The 18,111-nt window shown below is 56.0% G+C and overlaps 3 protein-coding genes across 3 annotated transcripts in view; 2 read left to right on the forward strand and 1 right to left on the reverse strand.

Moving 5' to 3' along the window:
• Positions 1 to 1,937, reverse strand: part of TGME49_239930 (beta-catenin family protein 1, putative) — a 10,189-nt gene extending 8,252 nt beyond the window's left edge. Inside the window, exon 1 of the mRNA XM_002366591.2 lies at positions 424 to 1,937. Coding sequence (XP_002366632.1) covers positions 424 to 618 — 195 coding nt within the window. The 5' untranslated portion in view covers positions 619 to 1,937. The remainder of the gene's footprint in view (positions 1 to 423) is intronic.
• TGME49_240050 (hypothetical protein) lies at positions 1,899 to 14,049 on the forward strand. Its single transcript, XM_018780579.1, has 8 exons — positions 1,899 to 5,260; positions 5,733 to 5,822; positions 6,376 to 6,950; positions 7,232 to 7,307; positions 7,808 to 7,942; positions 8,393 to 8,844; positions 9,096 to 9,596; positions 10,094 to 14,049. Exons 1-8 carry the CDS (start codon positions 3,041 to 3,043, stop codon positions 11,715 to 11,717), a joined length of 5,673 nt encoding a protein of 1,890 aa, XP_018637638.1. The 5' UTR covers positions 1,899 to 3,040; the 3' UTR covers positions 11,718 to 14,049.
• Positions 14,050 to 14,256: 207 nt separating this feature from the next.
• TGME49_240060 (hypothetical protein) lies at positions 14,257 to 17,908 on the forward strand. Its single transcript, XM_002366594.1, has one exon. The coding sequence runs from the start codon at positions 14,457 to 14,459 to the stop codon at positions 16,986 to 16,988; it is 2,532 nt and encodes an 843-aa protein (XP_002366635.1). The 5' UTR covers positions 14,257 to 14,456; the 3' UTR covers positions 16,989 to 17,908.
• Positions 17,909 to 18,111: the final 203 nt, after the last annotated feature.

Raw genomic sequence — 18,111 nt, forward strand, 5'->3', positions numbered from 1 at the left:
TCAAGAACCACTACTCTTCTCTTTAATACAGAAGGAGAGAGAAAAGGGAGAGAGAAAAGGGAGAGAGAGAAGGGAGAGAGTGGAGAGTGAAAGAGAGAAACCGACGGAGACAGAGGGGGAGAGAAGGACCGACAGAGAATCAAAACCAGCGGAGAAGGCGAGAAGAAGAGAGAGGACAAGAGACATATTCCGTTTGTGTATGCAACGCGACAGCGAGGGTGGAGAAGAAAGACTTTATGCGTCAGAGAGCGAGAGAGACGACTCCTGCGTCTGCTCGGTATACCCTGAAGACAAGAGAGGAGCAGAAGGTATTGTTGTCCGTCCTTCCTTCCTCTCGGGAGGCAAATTGTTGGAATTCGTTTCTTGAACGTGCATATGCGTTTCATGCGCATCTCCAGTGTGTGTGTGTGTGTGTGTGTTTACCTCGTCGGCCTGGTCGAGAATTTTCTTCACTGTCTCCTCATCGATTTCGTCGGGGAGCAGAGCAAGGTCGAGCTCTGGCTTTTTCTCTGCCAACGCTACGGGGGCGCTCGGCAGCTCCTGCGAGACGCCGGGCGGCGCGGGGGGCATGTCCTTCGCCAGCGAAGGCGGCACGATGCCGGCCTTGATCGACTCCATCGCAAAAGCGAAAAAAGTGGAAAAATGAGAAAAAAAGAGAAAAAAAGGGGGAAAGGCAGGAAAAAACAGGCGAAAAAAAGGACGGAACTGGATATACAGAGAGAAAACGAGAGAACGAGGTGGCGGAACGACGAGAAAGGAAAGCGAAGAAGAAAGGAGACGGGGAAGGAAGAGAGACAGAGAAAAAGACGAAATGGCAAGCGACAGAAGCACAGAAACAGGAAAATGGGTTCGAGAAAGAGAAGGGAAAACGCTCAAGACTGGGAGAGAGAATGAACTCTACAAGGAAGGGAGAGGAGAGGAGGCGATGGACCGAAAGTCGAGAGAAAAACGAATGACAAGAGAGGCGACACAGATTGGTCAAGAGCCTCTGATTCCCGGCAGCGTTTGCGGTTAAACGAAAAGGAAGAAACGAAAAAGTGAGTGTCGGAAGAGAAGCAGAAAAGCAGACGCGAGATGATACTAAAAGGTCTCAGAGAGAGCAGCAGAAGTCGAGAGACTCCAGAGAAGAGAAACAAGCGTCCAGAGTGCAGAGAAGCAGGAAAAAAAGACGACGCCGCCACTCTGTCGGAGCCGCGTCGGCTTCCCTCCCGTCGATCTCTTCTCTCTTTTCGTTCTCTCTTCTGTCTCTTCTGTCTCTTCTCTCTTTTCTCTTCCGGTCTCGGCCGCAGCAGGAGAGACTCTGTTCCATCCGCATGCACGGCGGCTAGCAAAGGGGAGAGAAGGGTGGACAGAGAAAGAGAGGTTGACGCCAGATATTCCCCGGCAGAAAAGAGGAGCAAAAGACCAGACAGAAAGGGGATGGAAAAATGAAGCTTGAAACGCCAGCTTCAGGGCAACCTCCACCCAGAAAAGCAAAGTTGAGTGCCCACATGCACGGACGGAGAGTCCGGGAGAGGGAGAAGGAACTCTGGCGTTGCTAAGGCGCGTTAAAAAAAAAGAGGGGGAAAGTCTCCTCTCCAGGTGCTCCCGACGGATGAGTTTCCTTGCCATTTCCAAAGAACGATTGAAAAGAGAGACATCCGGACCTGATCTCACTCGGTCTCCATGCTCTCAGAGAGCGCTCGGCTGAACGCGGAACTAGAAGAACTCCCAGAAGAGCGGGGGTCTCTTTCAAACCGAAGAGGAGAAAATGCAGGGGAGAGAGTGTGCGGCAGCGGCGCGCGAGTTTTGACACAGCTTTCCTCCGAACGGGAAGTGAATCGATTTCTTTTTTGCGGGGACGAAGAGGAAACGCGTACGCGAAAAAGAAAGCCAAAAAGGACCGGAAATCCCTCTACCGTTTTGCCGCGCCGCGTCAGCTTGACGTTCTCGTCTCGCGCCTCCGAGCCTGTGAAGCAGAGCGGGCGCGGTTGTCTTGACACAGCGCGCGCCGCGGTGGATCGACGCTCCACGAGTCTCTGCCGTCCTTTGCGCGGAAAATGAGGCAGATTCCCTTCGTTTCTCGACCAGAACGCGAAACAATCTTCTCCGGAGAAGAACGCGACCTTTTCCACCTCAGATGCTGCCCTCTTCAGCGTGCATCGAAGCGCGCGAGTCGGCCCTGCACACATGCGAAAAGCGCGGGTGTCTGTACGCTCTCCAACGCTGGCCGGGTGTACGTACACCCGAGCGGAGATAGAGAGAGAGGCGGGAGAAACGCGACAGTTGTCTCTCTTGCTACGGCGGAGGCACCCATTTTCTTGTCTTTATGTCCTCTCTCGCCGGTAAGGAAGGAGACTTCGAGCAGAGCTGCTCGCGCGTCCTGCTCTGGCTCCTCCTCTCTCTGCAGAGAGCACAGCGACAGCGAGCGAGGAGCAGACAGATCCATCGCCGGAGAGAAAAGGACGCGTTTCTTTTCGCCTCTCCCTCCCCCTCGCTGAGCTTCAGTGGTCTTCTCTCGCAGATCATCGAACATGGAGCGCAACCGTAAACCGTAAACGCTTCTTCAAAAGCCAGAACGCGCATGGACTCGGACGCCAGGCCTCGCAGGTGACGGCGAGAAGCTCCGCGGCGCCTTCTGCGGTGTATCTGCAGCTCGGTTCGCGGTTTAGCAGAAGCAACGCAGAAGTACCGAACGCACTGACGTTTTCAGGTGAAGAGATAACGCGGGACACCGGGTCTCCGGCCCTGCTCCGGCGCCTCTCTCTCCTGATTTCCTGTTTCTCTCCTTGTGCGTTGTTCGCTTTTTCTCTCACTTTGTCTCTTGTGGGTCTTTTGAAAATCCAGAGTCTTCGCTGTTTCTGCTGTGTGTGCGAGCTGTCCTCTCGGAACTTCCGTTCGATATGCGGTCTCGCTCTAAAGAAGATTCGCCGTCGTCTTGTCTTTCTTCTTCCGCTCCTCTCGACGCCTCTTCTCTCTCGCTTTCCTCCTCGTCTTTTCCCCCGTCTTCTTCGTCGGCGCGACTTCGCCGCCTCCCGGGTCTCCTCGCTCGCTCTGCTGCATGCAGGCCGAAACAAGCAAGCAGGGCGGCGCCGCCTCGCGCGCCCTGCAGCCGAGCGCCTTCGCAGCGACGCGCGAGTCCTTCGCCGTCAGTTCAGCTTTTTTCGACGAAGATGAGTCGCCTGTCGCAGCCTGTCTGAACATCTTGGGGAGGACCCTCGCGCTGCCTCTGCCTCCCCACACAGGCAGTGCTGAAGGGACAGTTAGCCTGGCGGAGACAAATTCAACGCCTCCAAGAAGTCGAATGCTCCTCGAACCTTCGACTGCGGCATCTCCTGTCTCGAGTTTCCGCGCGGCTGGCTCTCCGCCTTCCCGCTCTTCTCGGCCTCCATCCGCGGAAGGCGTTCGAGGCCGGTGGCGCGCGCGGCGCCTGGCGCTCGGACCTGCTTTGGGATTTTCTTGGCCGGCGCCGCGGAGGCCCTCGTGTGTCGCTCCCGACTTCTTGGCTGTATGCTTGTCTCCTTCACTCGGCTCGCCGAGCCAAGAGTTGACGTCTCAGTTCTTCGTCCTCGACAGCGTCATGCAGGCGACTGCAGGTCTCTGCGCCCCCGTTCCCTTGCCTCTTTCTCCCTCTGCAGCTCTCTTCTTCGATCCGTCCATCCGCTGCGCTCTCCACCCGCCTGCGGCGCCGGTCTGCTGCGCGCCGCCGTCGCGTCCGGCAGCCGCCGCGCAAGCCTGGTCTGAGCAGAAGCCGGCGGCGAAGAAGGAGAAGGAGAAGGAGGAGGAGAGCCAGCATCGGGGCGTCGACGCGGCATTGAAGCAGCTCTTCGGTCCCTGCGTCCTCCTCCCGCCCTGCGTCGTCGCTCTCCCTCTGCATGCGCCCTGCGTCCTCATCGACCGGGCACCCGCTGCGACGCCGGCCTTCGCGTCTCTCTTCTTCCCTCCGTTCTTCTCTTCTTCCGTCCTCTCTCCAGGGCAGTGCCTTCTTCCTGCCGGAGTCCCCGAGCTGGCTCACACCGGTGGACGTCCACCCGAGGGCATGCATGCGCGCATGCCTACGCGCGCGCCCGGCGACTTTCTGCGTCTCCTGCGGAACGCGCCGAAGCCGAGCGAGCTCTCCGGCGGCCGCGAGAGGCACTGGGGGTCGAGGACGAGCAGTCGAGGCTCCGCATCCACTTCGAGTTCTTGTCCTGCGACGCAGAACGCAGATGCGGGGAGGGAGAGTTCCGAGGAGAGCGAAACAGAGGCCGAGAAGGCTCTGGAGATGCTCGACGACGAATTCTCGACTCCCGCGACGCCAGGATGCCCATTCCACGCCGCGTTTGTCGCCGCCCTCAGAGCCGCTCTCTCAAGGTGGATGATGCAGTCTCCGGCGTCGAAGCAGACGGTTTCGCCTCCGGGGGCGAGAGTCGTTTCGCCTGCAGACCAGACCGGCGCTGGCCAAGGTGGACAGACTCCCGACGCTGTCGACCCTCGAGGCGTCCACGTCTCTGTCGTCATTCCCCATCTTTTCCTCACCTTCAAAAGCGGACGCCTCACCACCATCGCCAGTCTCCTGCAAAACGGATATCAAAAACGAGCTCTCAATCGTCTTAGACGATCCGCCTCTCCATCTTCGTCTCCCTCTTCTTCTGCCTCGTCTTCTTCTCTCGCTTCTTCTTCTCTCGCTTCTTCTTCTCTCTGTTCTTCTGTCTCTTCTTCTGTCTCGTCTTCTTCTCAAGTGGTGGAGAGTGGAGGCGCGGAGAAGCGCGAGGCTCTGGGGACAAGGTTGCTGTCGCGGGTGTCGCGGGAGAAAGAGAGAGAGGGAAAGGAGAAGAGAGACCGGACGGAGGGACTCCCGCCGACGGCCTGGCTGCCGCTCGCGTACGCGTTTCAGCGAGGAGTTCGAGAGAGAGAAGCCGAATGCGGAGAGGAACGCGAAGGCGAGAGAGGACGTCGAAGAGAGAGGTCGGAAGATCTCTCTGAAGCTCTCAAGCACGATATCCTCATGAATCAAAGATACGTTCACGGAGTCGTCCTCGCTTCGTACCTGGAAGTTTATCTCCTCCCCAAAGTAACCAAAAGCTCTTCTCTTTCTTCTTCTATCCCTTCGTCCGTTGTATTTCCTTCGCATGCGAAAGATCAGTTTGACCTGGAAAAAAAGAATCTGTTCTGGGCAGGAGACTTGGTCGACGTGACTGTGGTTGGTGGTACGTTCGGCGCGGAGGCGCTTCGAGGACTCCAGAGAAAATTTCGACACGGTGACCTCGGTCTTAGCGAATTTGTCAGTCTCGCTGTGGAAGTAAGTCAATCGCGAAAGTCTTCTCTCTTCTTTCGCGTTTTTCCTCTTCTTTTCTTTCCTTTCCTTTTTCTCCCCTCCGGTCTCTGCTCTCTTGTTTTCGCCCTCTGTCTCCTCTCTCGTCTTGTTTCTTCTCTCTGGCTCTCGTCGTGCGTCCTCTCTTCTCCGTCTTCCTCTCGTTCCCTCTATTTTCCTTTTTCTCTTTTTGTGTGGCTGCTCGCTTGTCTCTCCGGTTTTACCGCTGCCCGTCTCCGCTTCTCTTGGGCTCCCTGCGGCCTGTCGTCCAGCTTTGCTGTTCTCTTGTCCGGTCTCTGTTTCTGTTCTGTTGCCTGCCTGTATGCTCTCTCCGCCACCCTTGGTTGTGGCGAGAGGACGTAGGAGACCGCGTGAGGTCTTGGAAACGCGTTCGGAACCTGGGGTTGTCTCCGACTTTTTCTCTGCTCTCCCTGCTGCATCTTTTCTCGCTCTGCTGCAGACGACGCGCTCGCGGTTCGCGCGCCTCGCCATGTGGATCGTTCCACTCCCCTTTGAGTCGCTCTTCCTCGCAAATCAACTTAGGACCGCCGTAGGAAGCACAAGTCCCCATCCCCTGTCTGCCACATACTCTCATACCGAGGAAATCTCACCATGTCTACATATACTTTTATATATATATATATATATGTATAAATGTATATGTATAAATGTATATCGATTTCGTCTATCGGGACATCCATATATCGATCTTTTTCTGTGTGCGCGTGACCAAATATACGTTATTACGTACAAAAATGTACAAAGATATATATGCATATATATATATATATATGTCTAAATTTGTTTTCGTATCGGTCCGTGCCATAGCTGTGTCTCGGTGGAAGTGCAGGTTAGGCAAGTGTCCAGAATTTTTTCGTCGCGAAAAAAATGCATTCTTCAGTGGTGCTTTCGCAGTCATCGCAGATCCGCATCTAACCCCCCCCCCCCGTTTCCTTCCATTTTTTGCTTCTCACGCTGTCTCTTCTTCGTCGATTTTCCTCTCCGTTCTGCATCGTTTCCACTCCTTTGGTGCCGTCCTTTCCTTCTCGGCCATCCCGTGAGACCTGCCTTGTTTTTTGTCTTCTTTTTTCTTCTTTTTTCAGCATTTTTCGACGCTGTTGGTGGAGGCGTCGGTCCTCGCGGCAACTGGCCATGCCAGCCGAGCTCTTGCGCTCTTCCACGCGGCCTTTCGCTGTGCTTGTCGCCCCAGCCTCGACCAAGCTGCTCCTCTCTCTCGTCCTCTCTCCCCCTTCTCTTCCCGACTCGCAACCTCTCCTTCTCTCTCTTCCTCTCGTTCTTCTTCTCTCTCTTCTCGTTCTCCTCTCTCTTCTTCTCCTCTCTCTTCTTCGCTCTCTTCTTCCCCCGCGCTGTCCTCTTCTTCCTCTGCGTCGTTCCGCGCTGCCGTCGCCGCAGAGACCGAGGCTGCGTTTGATTGGCGAGGATGCCCTCCCCTCGCGACGATGGTGTTCGCGTGGAGAGGAGCGTTCTCCCAGTGGCTGCGCGAGGAAGGTAGTCGCCTGCGCGCTCTCCGAAGAAGCATCGACGCGCTGGAGACAGAACTCCGCGAGTCCTGCGAGGCTGAACAGACGGCCGAGCGCCGCCTCGGACCCTGGTGGCGCTCAGAGCAGACCCAGGCAGTGTGTACAGCCAAAAAAGTCGCAAAGAAAAACATTGAAAGGTACGCGAACCAGAACATCCAAGAGCAGGGAGAACCCAGTTGGCTGCCGGAAGAAGAGAAAGGAGACTGGCCGGAAGGAAGCAGGCGGAATCGAAGAAGAGCGACAGATAGAGAGAGGAGGAGAGATAAGAATAGCGTGTGAAAGAGAAGAGTGAAAGAGAGAGAGAAAGTGACGAGAGTGACACGAGGAAGGAGACGGAATCAAAGAGGTTGCTTGAGAGGGTCTTGATGATCCTGGATTTTTAAACAACTTGAGCGACGCACTCTGTGCATGTCTGCAGCTGCATCATCGTCTGCTGCGAAGTCTACGACGTAGCAGAGATGCTCTTGGAGCCTCGGGAAGTATCTGGAAAGCAGGTGAGAGTGTCGTCTTGTCTTTATCCTCTTCTTGTTTTTCGTTTCGCGTCAACTCTTTGTCATTTTCTCTATTTGTTTCATTCACGAGTGCTCTATATTTTCTCCAGTTCGCAAACGTTCTCCATTTTCTATATTTCTGCTCTCTCCTGTTTCTTACGCCCTCATTGTCCTCTCCGTAATCTCGTTCGCTTCTTCTCTCGCTTCGCGTTTCGCCTTTTCTTGTCTCGCCTTTCGTTTTCGTCTCTTAGTCTCTTCTGTATCCCTTCCGTATTTCTCCATCTTTCTCCCCTTTCTTTATCGTATTCTTCCTGATATGCTGCTCTTTTCTCCGTTGCTCTTCTCTCTCTTGCCTGCCTTACTCTTCCTCTCCTTCTGTATCACTATTTTCCTCGCCCCCCCCCCTCACTTTTCTCTATCGTTCTCCTTTCTCTTGCTATCCTGTTTTACGTTTTTACTTTTGCATTTGTGTGTTGCTAAGTTTTCTTTTCCACTCCCTGCAGACAACGAACTCGTGGACGCCCGTGGTGGCGCTGCTGGCGTCTCTCCAGGGCGAGGCCTTGGATTTCGTCTCTGAGCTTCTGTGGCTGTTCCCTGCCGAGTTCCTCACGGAAGAAGTCAAGGAAAAAATATCGCATGTAAACGAACTGGCTGTTTCTCGTACCCAGCCTTTCACTTGTTCTCTTCTTTCACAGCCGCAGCGATGCATCTGCAGCTACAGTCACATGCCTTTGCAGGTCTGTAAGAATACACAGTTGAATATATTTGTAGAAAGCATCCATCCATACATGCATACATACATATATAGATATATAGATATATATATAGATATATATATTGATATCTTTCTGTATATTTGTATGTGTAAACGTATGTAGATGTGTATTTTTCGGTGCACATACAGCGTACGAATGTATATATGTATGCATGTGTGTACATGCATATCTGTATGTACATGCATACGCGTATCTGCTCTTCCTCTTCTTCTTTCCTTCGCTTTCCTCCCCTTCGTTTGTTCGCCTCCTTTCTTCCCCCATTTGTTCGCGTTCTCCCGTCGTTCTGTTTTTCGTCCACTTGTCTGTTTGCAGAGACTCGCAGCAACTCCCCGCGCGCGCGGCTCCTTCGGGTGCGGCCCGGAGCGGCCGGCGCCGCGCCAGCGCCCTGTCTCCTTTTCGACTTTCGGCAGGCTCGCGATGGTCCCCAACCGTCTTGCGGCTTCCCCCGAAGCGGCCTCTGCGTCCTCGCCTTCTCGCGCTGGCGCAGCGACCAGTCCGGGGGTCCGTTGCGGCGGCTCTCGTTCCGGCGAGGAGAAAAGGCTGTTTCTCGACGAATCGCTCGCTGCCGCTGTGGCGTCGTTTCTGGGCGTCGCGGACTGGGCAGAAGCCAGCGGAGGGAAGCAGGGAAAACCTGGAGACACTGGGCAGACTAAAGAAGGCGAGGACGCAGACAGGCTCTGGCGCCTCGTCCTTGTGCAGGCCGCGACTGCCTTTGAGCGCGCGCATGCAGCGGCTGTTCGGCTTAACAGCGAGGACACTTGCAGGTCCGGAAGAGAGGAAGACACCGTCTTTTGCAGTGCTCGATCCGAAGGCCGCCTTCGTCTTGAGTGGTTTCTGCCTCAAAGGGAAGGCAAAGGGCGTTTCCATTGCCGGAGGTTCCTGTGCATGCGCAGTCGTGGGGTGCCTCTTCTCGCTTTCGCTCTCTTGTCGTGGACATGTCTCAAGCATGTCAGGTCGCCCTCGCTCGTTGCCGCTCTTTAGTTCAAATGCTGTCCATTTGTCTCTTTTTTTTCAGGTGGGAAGCGGCGCTCTCGGTCGCGAGTTTCCTCGCCTACTCCGTCCGACTTCCTGTCGCGGCAGCTGGGCTCTTGGAGGCGTATCTCCCGAATGCCGCCTCGTCCTCGGCGTGCTGCTCTCTTGCATGCGCGATGCTGATAGAGCAGACCAGGCGCTTCCACGCTCTCTGTTCCTCCCGCGTCGTTCTGCTTCACTTCCGGGTGAAGGCCCAGAGTCTCCTTTCTCTCGCGCCGGCCGCGGCGCGTCAAGCTGCGCAAGGCGCGCCTGCAGTCAAAACTCAGCCAGGTTGGCGAGTCTCCGCCCTGTCTGCAGCGGGGCTGTCTCCTGGTCCCTCGGCCTTGAAGGTGACTCGCAAAGAAACAGACAGACAGAGGATCGCAAACGAGGCAAGACGCCGAGACACCCATGCAGGCGCGGACTTGGAAGCGTCTCAGCGCCCCGGCGCGCCTCTGCAGAACCCAAGCAGCTTCTCTCACCTTTTGGTAGCGCCTTTCTCGAGGTAGGGGAGGCTCCGAGGAAAGGCGACAGAAAAAACGGAGAGAGACCTCCTTCGAGGCTGTTGAACGGACCCCTACTCAGTCGAAGTCAGCCAAGTGACAAGTTCTGAGGTAGTCGATAAAATGGGGGTCGCATTGGTGGGCGAGAGATGGCCAGCACAAGATGCCTCTCCAGACAACTGTTTCCACTCTTTCAGCTCGTTCATCAGGTTTCCAGTCTTTCCTATTGGCGCCTTTGATTCTCTCTTCCGTTCTCTGTCTCTCCTTTGTCCTTCTCGCCTTTTTCTTCCCCTCTCGATTCTTCCATCGCGCATTTACGAGGCTCTCTTTTTTTCTCCGTCCCCCACTATGCGGCGTCTCGGCTTTTCACCCCCCTCTGTTCCACGTCTTCTCTTTCTCCTGTGCTTCTCACTTTGCTTCCCTCCTTTCGTTGCCTCCCCTCCTTTTCTCGTTTTTTCTGTCATTGCCAAGCGTTTTGTCGCGTGTGTGTGTTTCTCAGCTGTCTCGTCTCGGAGGCACCTGCGATGCATCGAAGCGCGCTGGCGCCGGGGTATCTTCCTTCTCCGAACTCCCGCAAACTGGATGGTTCTTTGCGCGGAGAAGCATTGGTTGCGGCGGGTGGTCTCGACGCACAACTCGCTGTCGATTTCCCCGCCGTGCCGCCCTCGCCTCACTCTTCTCTTGCTCCATCGCGGCGCCCGGCCTCGCGCTCGGCGTCCGAAGACGCGCAGTTGAGGGCCGAGACGAATGCAGTCGAAAAAAAGCTTGCTCGAGAAGAGAAGACAACCTTTGGACTCTTCAACGAGTCCTTTTCGCGGGGGTTTGTGTCGTCTAATCCCAATGCATGCATGCTGCAGCGCGCGCCTGCTCCCCCGGTCGACTGCTCGGCCTATCTCCCCTCAGAGGAAGCGCGGCCGCGGTGTGATAGCGAGGCTGTGAAGAGAGCCGATGCTAGGCTACTGGAAGCTTGTCCAGAAGTGGAACACTCCGACCTCCCTCTCCGAGGCGCGGGAGGGAAACCAAGAGAAAACCACCAGAGTTGCAGGAGAGAATTGAAGAAGGCACACGCAGACGAGGAACGAAATGTAGATGAACAAGGAAAGAAGGACGAGGAGAGAGAGGTCGATGCCGCTTGTGTTTTCGAGTGCGTCCAAGAAAGAGGAGACGAGGAACGCTTTCCTAGTCGGTCGTTCCCCAGCTCGACTTTCGCCTCGAGTCCACAGGTCCCTTGCCAGGGAGGCCGAGACTCTGGGCTTTCTTGTTTGGGAGAGTCGCGAGAAAAAGACAAGGAGAGTTTGCCAGGATCTTCTCGCGCTCAGGTGGCTGGTGCATGCACTCAGCCAACGAGTAGACGCGGCTACGGCGCAGATCCAGGAGACCAAGTGAGGCTCTTTGAGTTCTTGAAGCTCCACGTTGGAGCACCCTGTCGATACTTCCGGTGGATCGGCGGCAGCAGACTGCTGTCGCGCGACGCCGAGGATGCGAATCCGACAGGGGAAAGCGAGGGAAGACTGGGCGAGGAAGGGAGAGAGCAAGTTCAATTTATCACTGGCTGTGTGGTGCCAGGCGTATCGGCGAGAAGTCGTGAGGGGGAGGACCGAGAAGCCCGCTGTATCTCTTCCCCGGAGCGAGAGAAAAGGCGACACACTGCAGGCGCAGGAGCATGTCTGTCTCGACAAATGTCTTCGCCCTCGGCAGGGACGCCCGGCGTCTGCAAAACCTGTTCGACGCTTCTCTCGGACCTAAGAGAAGAAAGACAACTCGCTTCGTCGCGTGCTAAGCGAGCCATGCGACGGTGGAGCCTCGACCTCGCCTCCCGCCTTCCTGGAGCCGTCGAGGCCGTACAGCCTCTGGGGTCTGTGCCGCTCCTGCTCGCTCAGGCGCTCGGCGTCGTCGTCCCTCGGACTGCCGGACCGCTAGTTGGGCTCGGGCGCCACAGCCCCCTGGGCTGTGGCGCCCATTCTCTCTCCGCGAGACACGGCCGCGGCGAGGCGACCCAGCGGCCGGACTCGGCGGACCGCAGTGAAGAGGTCACAGACCGCGGCTCCAAGAGACTGTTCTGGGCTTGCAGGAGCTGGGAGGGGCTGGAGTGTCTAGTCCATGCAGAGGAACGCGAAAACTAAGAGGCGGCGTCTGTGGCGCTAGTGTCGCCAAATGCGACGGGAAGAGCACGGAGACAACTGACTCGCTGTTGTGTGTGCGCGTTCCTTCGGGAATTCGTTGGGAGGCTGGGGAGGCGGGGGGGAGAGGGCGAGGCTCCACCGTCGCAGACTTTCCGCGGGATGAGAAGTTCCGTTGTCATTTCGGTCTGATCGGGACTTTCAGGAGAGACTTTCGAGTCGGGTGGAACGGAGAAGTGAAGAAGAGCAGCGTCGGTGGGGCAGCGCTGGAGAGCGAAAGGTGGAAAGGCCAGAAGGCGACCACGAAGACCGAAGAAGAGGGGCAGAACCCGGGGGCAACGAAAAACGCTCACGGACGACTGGCAAGACACAGAATGGAGTTCCTGCATCAGGCAGGCATGGGTTCCTCGGCTGCTTGATAACGGCTGCACCTCTTGGCTTCCACAGCGTTGTTCGTTTCTGTTCGGGACTCTCCGCTCGCGTGGTGAGGCTCACACCTGGAGTTTGAGGAACAGAAATGCGTCGTGCAGAGGCGTCCTTCATTATGAGAAACGTACAAGAACGCAAAAGCAGATATGTCTGGATGTCGGCGGGAGGCAACGGAGACGCGAGGACCGCAGCGAGCAGCTGCCAAGTCAAGGTTTTTTGCGCAGAAGCGGCCGAGTCAGTTGTCACTTTCGGAAGTAAAGGGGAGCCAGGATATGCAATGGAAAAAGACGTATTTCTTGCGAGTCTCTCGAGACACTCTGCGCACACTCCCGACGCATGTTGACAGATGTCGACACAGAGATAGACACGGCGATGTTTACTCAGACGCTTGTGCCATGGTACTGTGTCAAAGCCACTGACACAGCTGATGGCTGCAGAGGTAGACACTTTTGTACTGATACACAAATACATACATGCATACATATATGCATATATACACAGAAACGAATATATTTAAACTGGAGGGCGCAGGCAGAAATACGTATCTGTTGGTGAACAGAGAGGTGTACCGAAGAGGTGACACTTCCGTCCGTGGTGGCTCGTGTCGGTTTCGAAAAGTTCCTCTGGAATCTGTCCTCGTGTATGCGCTCGAGTCGCGACGGTGTTTGTTGCTTCGCTGCGTCCTGAAATTCCCATTCGCTTAGTCTTTTTCTGACAGCTCTCCACACCAGGGGAATTGCCTCAGCTTCGTCTGCGTGCCGAGCATCACGAGACGAGTTTGTTCTAAACAGTTCGCGGTGTCCTCTGCCGCGTTTTTAATCCAGTGCTGCGGATCCGCGTCAGAGGGGGGTTTGTTTCACCCTTCACAGCTCGAAGAAGCCACCCATTCGCGTTTCTTGTAAAAAACTGTGCGGGGAACTCCTGGCTGCTAACGCTCTGATTTTCGATTTTTAGTGCCCGCTGCGATCCCCTAAACTGCCCATTCCACACAAAAGACTCTGGTGCCCGCGACGACCAGGGCCGCCAAACGATCCCCCTTGTGTTGGGCAGTCCCCTGGAGGATCCTTTTTATGCGGAACGCGTCCGACCTGTGGTGCCCGGGCAAACCACGAACAGTGGGATGGCGTATTTAAATACATCTTGCGGGGGTCGTGACCAGTGGGGGCTTCAGGTTCGCACGAACAAGCGAGGACGAGTGAGACTACACTCAGAGAGCGCGAAGCTTGCTTGCAGGCTCTCGTCGAACTGTTACGCTTTTTATAACCGTGTCCGCGTGGCAAACGCCATAGCAAAGCCTAGCGACTCTTACATAATTTGCCTCCGGATATGGATACCTCTTTCACAGAGACACCCACAAGAAGTCCTTGTCAAGGTCTACGCTTTCGGTTCCCGTACTTGTCTGTGGTAAACTGCCCCCCACCATACATTTTCCACTGATCTGTCGGTTGCGCTATTTTCACATGATTCACACGTATATCCTTTTCCTTTCTTCACGGTTGCGTCCGGGCAACCTTTGCTCGACAGTGTAACGCGCTGCTCAGCCAGCCGTAGGCGCGACGCTAGACAGAAGCACTGGTATCGAACGATCTTCAGCTGCGTTAGCAGGCTCTGTCTACTCTGACTCATGGAAGGTGTCCTATGCACTGACGCAGCACGCTGCTTGTCTTTTCGAATTCAGATGCGTCACCTATGTCTGTCGTCTCGCATCGGGAGCTCAACCAGCGCTGACTCTCCACTCGATCCGTTGTTGACACCGCTATAAACGCCTGTAGAGCGTCCCGTCGAAAATGATAGAACGACACGCGACCGGCCTGTGACACTGACGTCAGCTCGAAAACCCGCGGTTTTCGGTTCGCACGCCGAAGCTCGTGTGGAAACGCGTCATCACGATGCCGCCGCGGCGGTTCAGGTATTTCCCGGCACTTCGTTTTGCGCGTCTCCATTCGCAGATCGCAGTCATGTATCGGAAAGGAAGTCGAACACAGATCATTTAGCAGCCGGGTAAACGCCTCTCGATGTTCGCGGCAAACGCGTCTCTTTTATTAAGAGCCAAGCAACGTTGCACGGTGACCCTCCAATCGGCATCAGCGCGTCTCAATAGCGTGTTCGACGAGGTGACAGTTCGTTCCGGATTTGCACGGTTGTTTGAAGAACACAGGTAACGCAAACTCCGCTGTTCAGAGCTGCAACGTTTGCCGACGAACACCGCTGTCTGCTTTTTCGGCTTCTTCGAGGCTGTCCCCGCCGCAGTTACTCTACCGGTGAAGGCACGTGACGAGAGGACCCAGTTCTGTGGGCCGTGGAAGCCCGGAAATGCGTTGGTGTGCCCCTGGTGAAACGATAGAGAAGCAAAACCAAATGGAAGTCGGTGAGCCTCCGCAGATAAGTGGGCGCGAAGCGGGAGTTCTCGCAGGAGCTCCTCTTGGCGCTCGCGATGGATTCCGTAGTAGTACAAGCAGTTGTTGTCACGCACTTCGATTTAGAAGATCTGGACCGTATGTGTTTAGTTGTCTTGCTGTGGGATTAATTGCCATTTCATGCGCACCAGAGAGTTTGTGTTTTGAGGCAAGTCTTCCCTTCCTGTTGGCTGGACTTGCGGGTTCAGAGGCTATCGCAGATGGCGGCCCTCTAGCCGTATATGCAAGGACTGTGACGGCCTCTGCCCGCGGTGGAACTCACTGGTCCCAGAGAGAGGCTCTTGTCACGGCCCCGATGCAGGCCAGGCGCTTGGCGGCAGAGGGTGGAAGTGAATCAGAAGACGAGCAGGGTGTCGCGAGGCCGGGAGAAACCACGGCGACACCCAGCACGCCACTGCCACCGCGGCCGTCTGTGCTGATGGAGCTACGCTCTCCTTCCACTCCAGGTGGTTCCGAACCAGCCTCGTCTGCGGCCCTGCAGGCGGGGTCTTTGTCTCCTCCCCAATTAATTCAGTCACAGCGGAGCCCGACAGGATCGTCTTCACCGTTACTTAGGACATCCATGCAGGAGTCCTCTGAACGGCCTGGATCACCCTCCACAAAGCCCGGTAGCCCATCCGGACACGCGAAGAAGAGTCCGCCTCTACCCCTACAGGAACAAGGTCGCGCTGTACCTTCTGGGGAGCAACCTCCTCCGCAGCCGCCTCCACCTCATTCACCGCCACGTGTGGCTACGGGCAGAGAAATCCGAGAACGGGTGCTCAGAGAGCTAGAACTGAGACGGGGTTCAGGTGGGGAAACGTCATCAAGGCTCAGACCTCCTGCCAAACGGCCAAGCGAGGAGGCTCGTGGCTTTGACAGACCGGGGACTACAGGAACTACAGGACCGCAAGTTCGGACCGCGCTAGATGTTTTGCGCGAGGTGACTCAAGCAAAACAACTAAAGCTCACGGCAGAGTCGTCCTCCAGCGCGACAGCAAGCCCAGCTACTGAGACCGAACGTCGACCAAGCTCCCCTCGACCGACGCCCCCTCCTCTCCCACGTCCAATGTCGCCTATCCGGACAGGCAAAGAAATCATGGAGAAGGTGAAAAAAGAGCGAGCCCTCCAACGTGCACAAATGGAAAGACGACATCGCACAGAAGGCGACGCAACCTCATCGGTACAAGGACAAGCGCCTCTTATAGGTCCACGACCACGGCCTAAAAGTGCGCTACAGACTTTTCGTGAGGTGTACGCAGCGATGCGGTCGCAACAAACCGCACGACAGGTGCCTTCCAGGCACACATCAACTCCAGCATCTCAGACGCATTCACAACCATATACGTCTTCTCATCCCAGCAAGACGTCGTCACCGAGTCGTGCGAGTGCAGGTTTTTTGAGAGGCAGTCAATTTCTTCAAGAAGGGCATGGTGGGAAAGGCGCGTCAACGGCTTCTCTACACTCCGAGCCTGGCGCTGCGTCTATGCCTGGACCTTCGCCTAAATCCGAACCTCCCCTTCTACCAACACAACACACTGAATGGCCAAGAGAACGGTTACCCAGCTCGTCCGACCGCGGACGTCGTTCTCCTGAAAGGGGTACCCGTGGACCCCTGGGAGAGCCGTCGCGTGGCATCGCCAAGATGCTGTATGCAGGCGCCCCGACAACAGTTCAGTCTCATCCCGGAAGTGCGTCGCTTGAGGTACCTGCGGCATTCGGAAAAGTTGAAGAGGGTCCTCGTAGGGAACCTCAGCCTTTCGCTGGAATGTTTCCTTTTGCCACCGTCGCACATACGGCGGCTATAGGTGGAGAAACTCCGGCAGGCATGTCAGGCCCCGATGGAAACGTAGTTCCACATACTGCTTTGCAGAGAGTGTCTTTGTCTCTGCCCCCGCGGTCCACAGGCACAGCTCCTGAAACGCCAATGCCTCGGGAACGTCGGCCACGCAAACAAGCTAAGCCCACCAGGTATTCAGCTTCCTATGAACCACACCATCCTAGTTCTCCAGCTCCCACACCCACTGTTTCTGGGCCGCTCATTTCGGCGTCGACTGGTCACTCGCCCCCGCAGACGAGTTCCTCTGCCTCGCCTCCGTTCCCCTCCCGGAGCAGCTGGCAACCAACAGGTCAACCTCTCCCGCAAAGACTCACCTTACCTGGACAGAGCGTCTTGAGGCAGATGGCTCCAGTTCCCCCTGCGCCTCGAGGAGGCGGCCCTCCTTTTCCGCCACAAGAGGAACCCTTGAACTTGTGTACACATGCGAGGAATCTGCCTCGTCTTCCCCCGGCATCGGTGATCGCCCATCAATTGGGTGCCAGTGCAGCTGTTTCAGCTCCGGGTGTGAGTCCCAGTGTAGGGTCAGCCCCTTCGGCGTCTCCACCTGTGCGATTGCCGTCACCGCCATCGCTTCATCGCCGGCCGCCGAGTAGTGAACGGCGGGTCTAGTGGGTGGATGCATTTGCGGGCAGAATTTTTGGGTGTTTCGGAGAGAAGGCCAGCAACGGAACAAGTGAAAATCTCTCCAGTAGGTTAGTACACATTCCGTCGGCCGGAAAGATGGGCATGCATGCGGCGACACTCGCGAGTTTGTTAGAAGATGTGTGTGAGGTCTCACGTTCTCCACGTTTGCCCTTCCTTTCAGTTTGAGTCGACGTCATGGCGGGTTCACTGAGCTCAGGTGAACCCTGTGGGTCCGTAGCAGCTTCAGAGTCTACAAGTTTAAACAAGAGTGCATGTGCGTCGCGCATTAGGCCACTTTGTGCCATATTGGTATTTATTCAGTGAAGAAGACAGACGTTGCAGCACAAAGTGCCGCTGTCTCAGAGAGGCGCACATGTGCTCTGACTCAGAAGCGAAAGGCAGGAAGGCCCACCAATCAGATAAGAGCTGAAGCTACACTCCCTGTTACGCATTCCCGGATGGGGTGTTTTTACATAGGTAAGCGTGGAACGTCGTACGGACATGCACTTCAGTGCCTTGTGAACTCCTTGGCTACTTCCAAAAGCATCGGTGGTGTCACAAGGCTTCCATTCTCGGAACTGTTTACGCAAAAAATACCGCAGAAGGTATTTATTCTTAAGAGCGTAACTCCCGACACGTTGTGCCCGCACCTCGGCGTGTGAGTCAGTGACTGCGCAGCCCAGTCACCAGGCTAGCACGACTCAAACCTCACTGATTAGAAACGGAAAACCGACAGAAGGCAGCATCAGTTGAGCAGGACAGCAAACGCGAATCACGGAGAAAGAATGCCAGAGTGTTTCTTGGTACCGAGCAGCAGAGGTAGATTGGCACTGCTTCAAGAGCGCTCCGATAGTGGCTGCATGGCCAGCATGCAGGCTGCGTTCTTGAATTTCGCGACGCGGCAGAGCATCCACTAGAAAAACCACAATACGTAGATCAATGCTTGGGGGTGCGTACCGGTAGGGAAAACACTACCTTCCCTCGACGTTCGAGTCTCTCGCTTCGCCGGTTCCGTCTTTTTTAAAGCGGTTCTCGGATAAGCCACGAAAAGACGGTGGCTCTGTCTGGGTTCGGGACCGCAGACGCATCCGAGGAGAGCCCAAGCACA

Source organism: Toxoplasma gondii, chromosome VI (genome assembly GCF_000006565.2).
Source record: "Toxoplasma gondii ME49 chromosome VI, whole genome shotgun sequence".
NCBI classification, from domain to species: domain Eukaryota; phylum Apicomplexa; class Conoidasida; order Eucoccidiorida; family Sarcocystidae; genus Toxoplasma; species Toxoplasma gondii.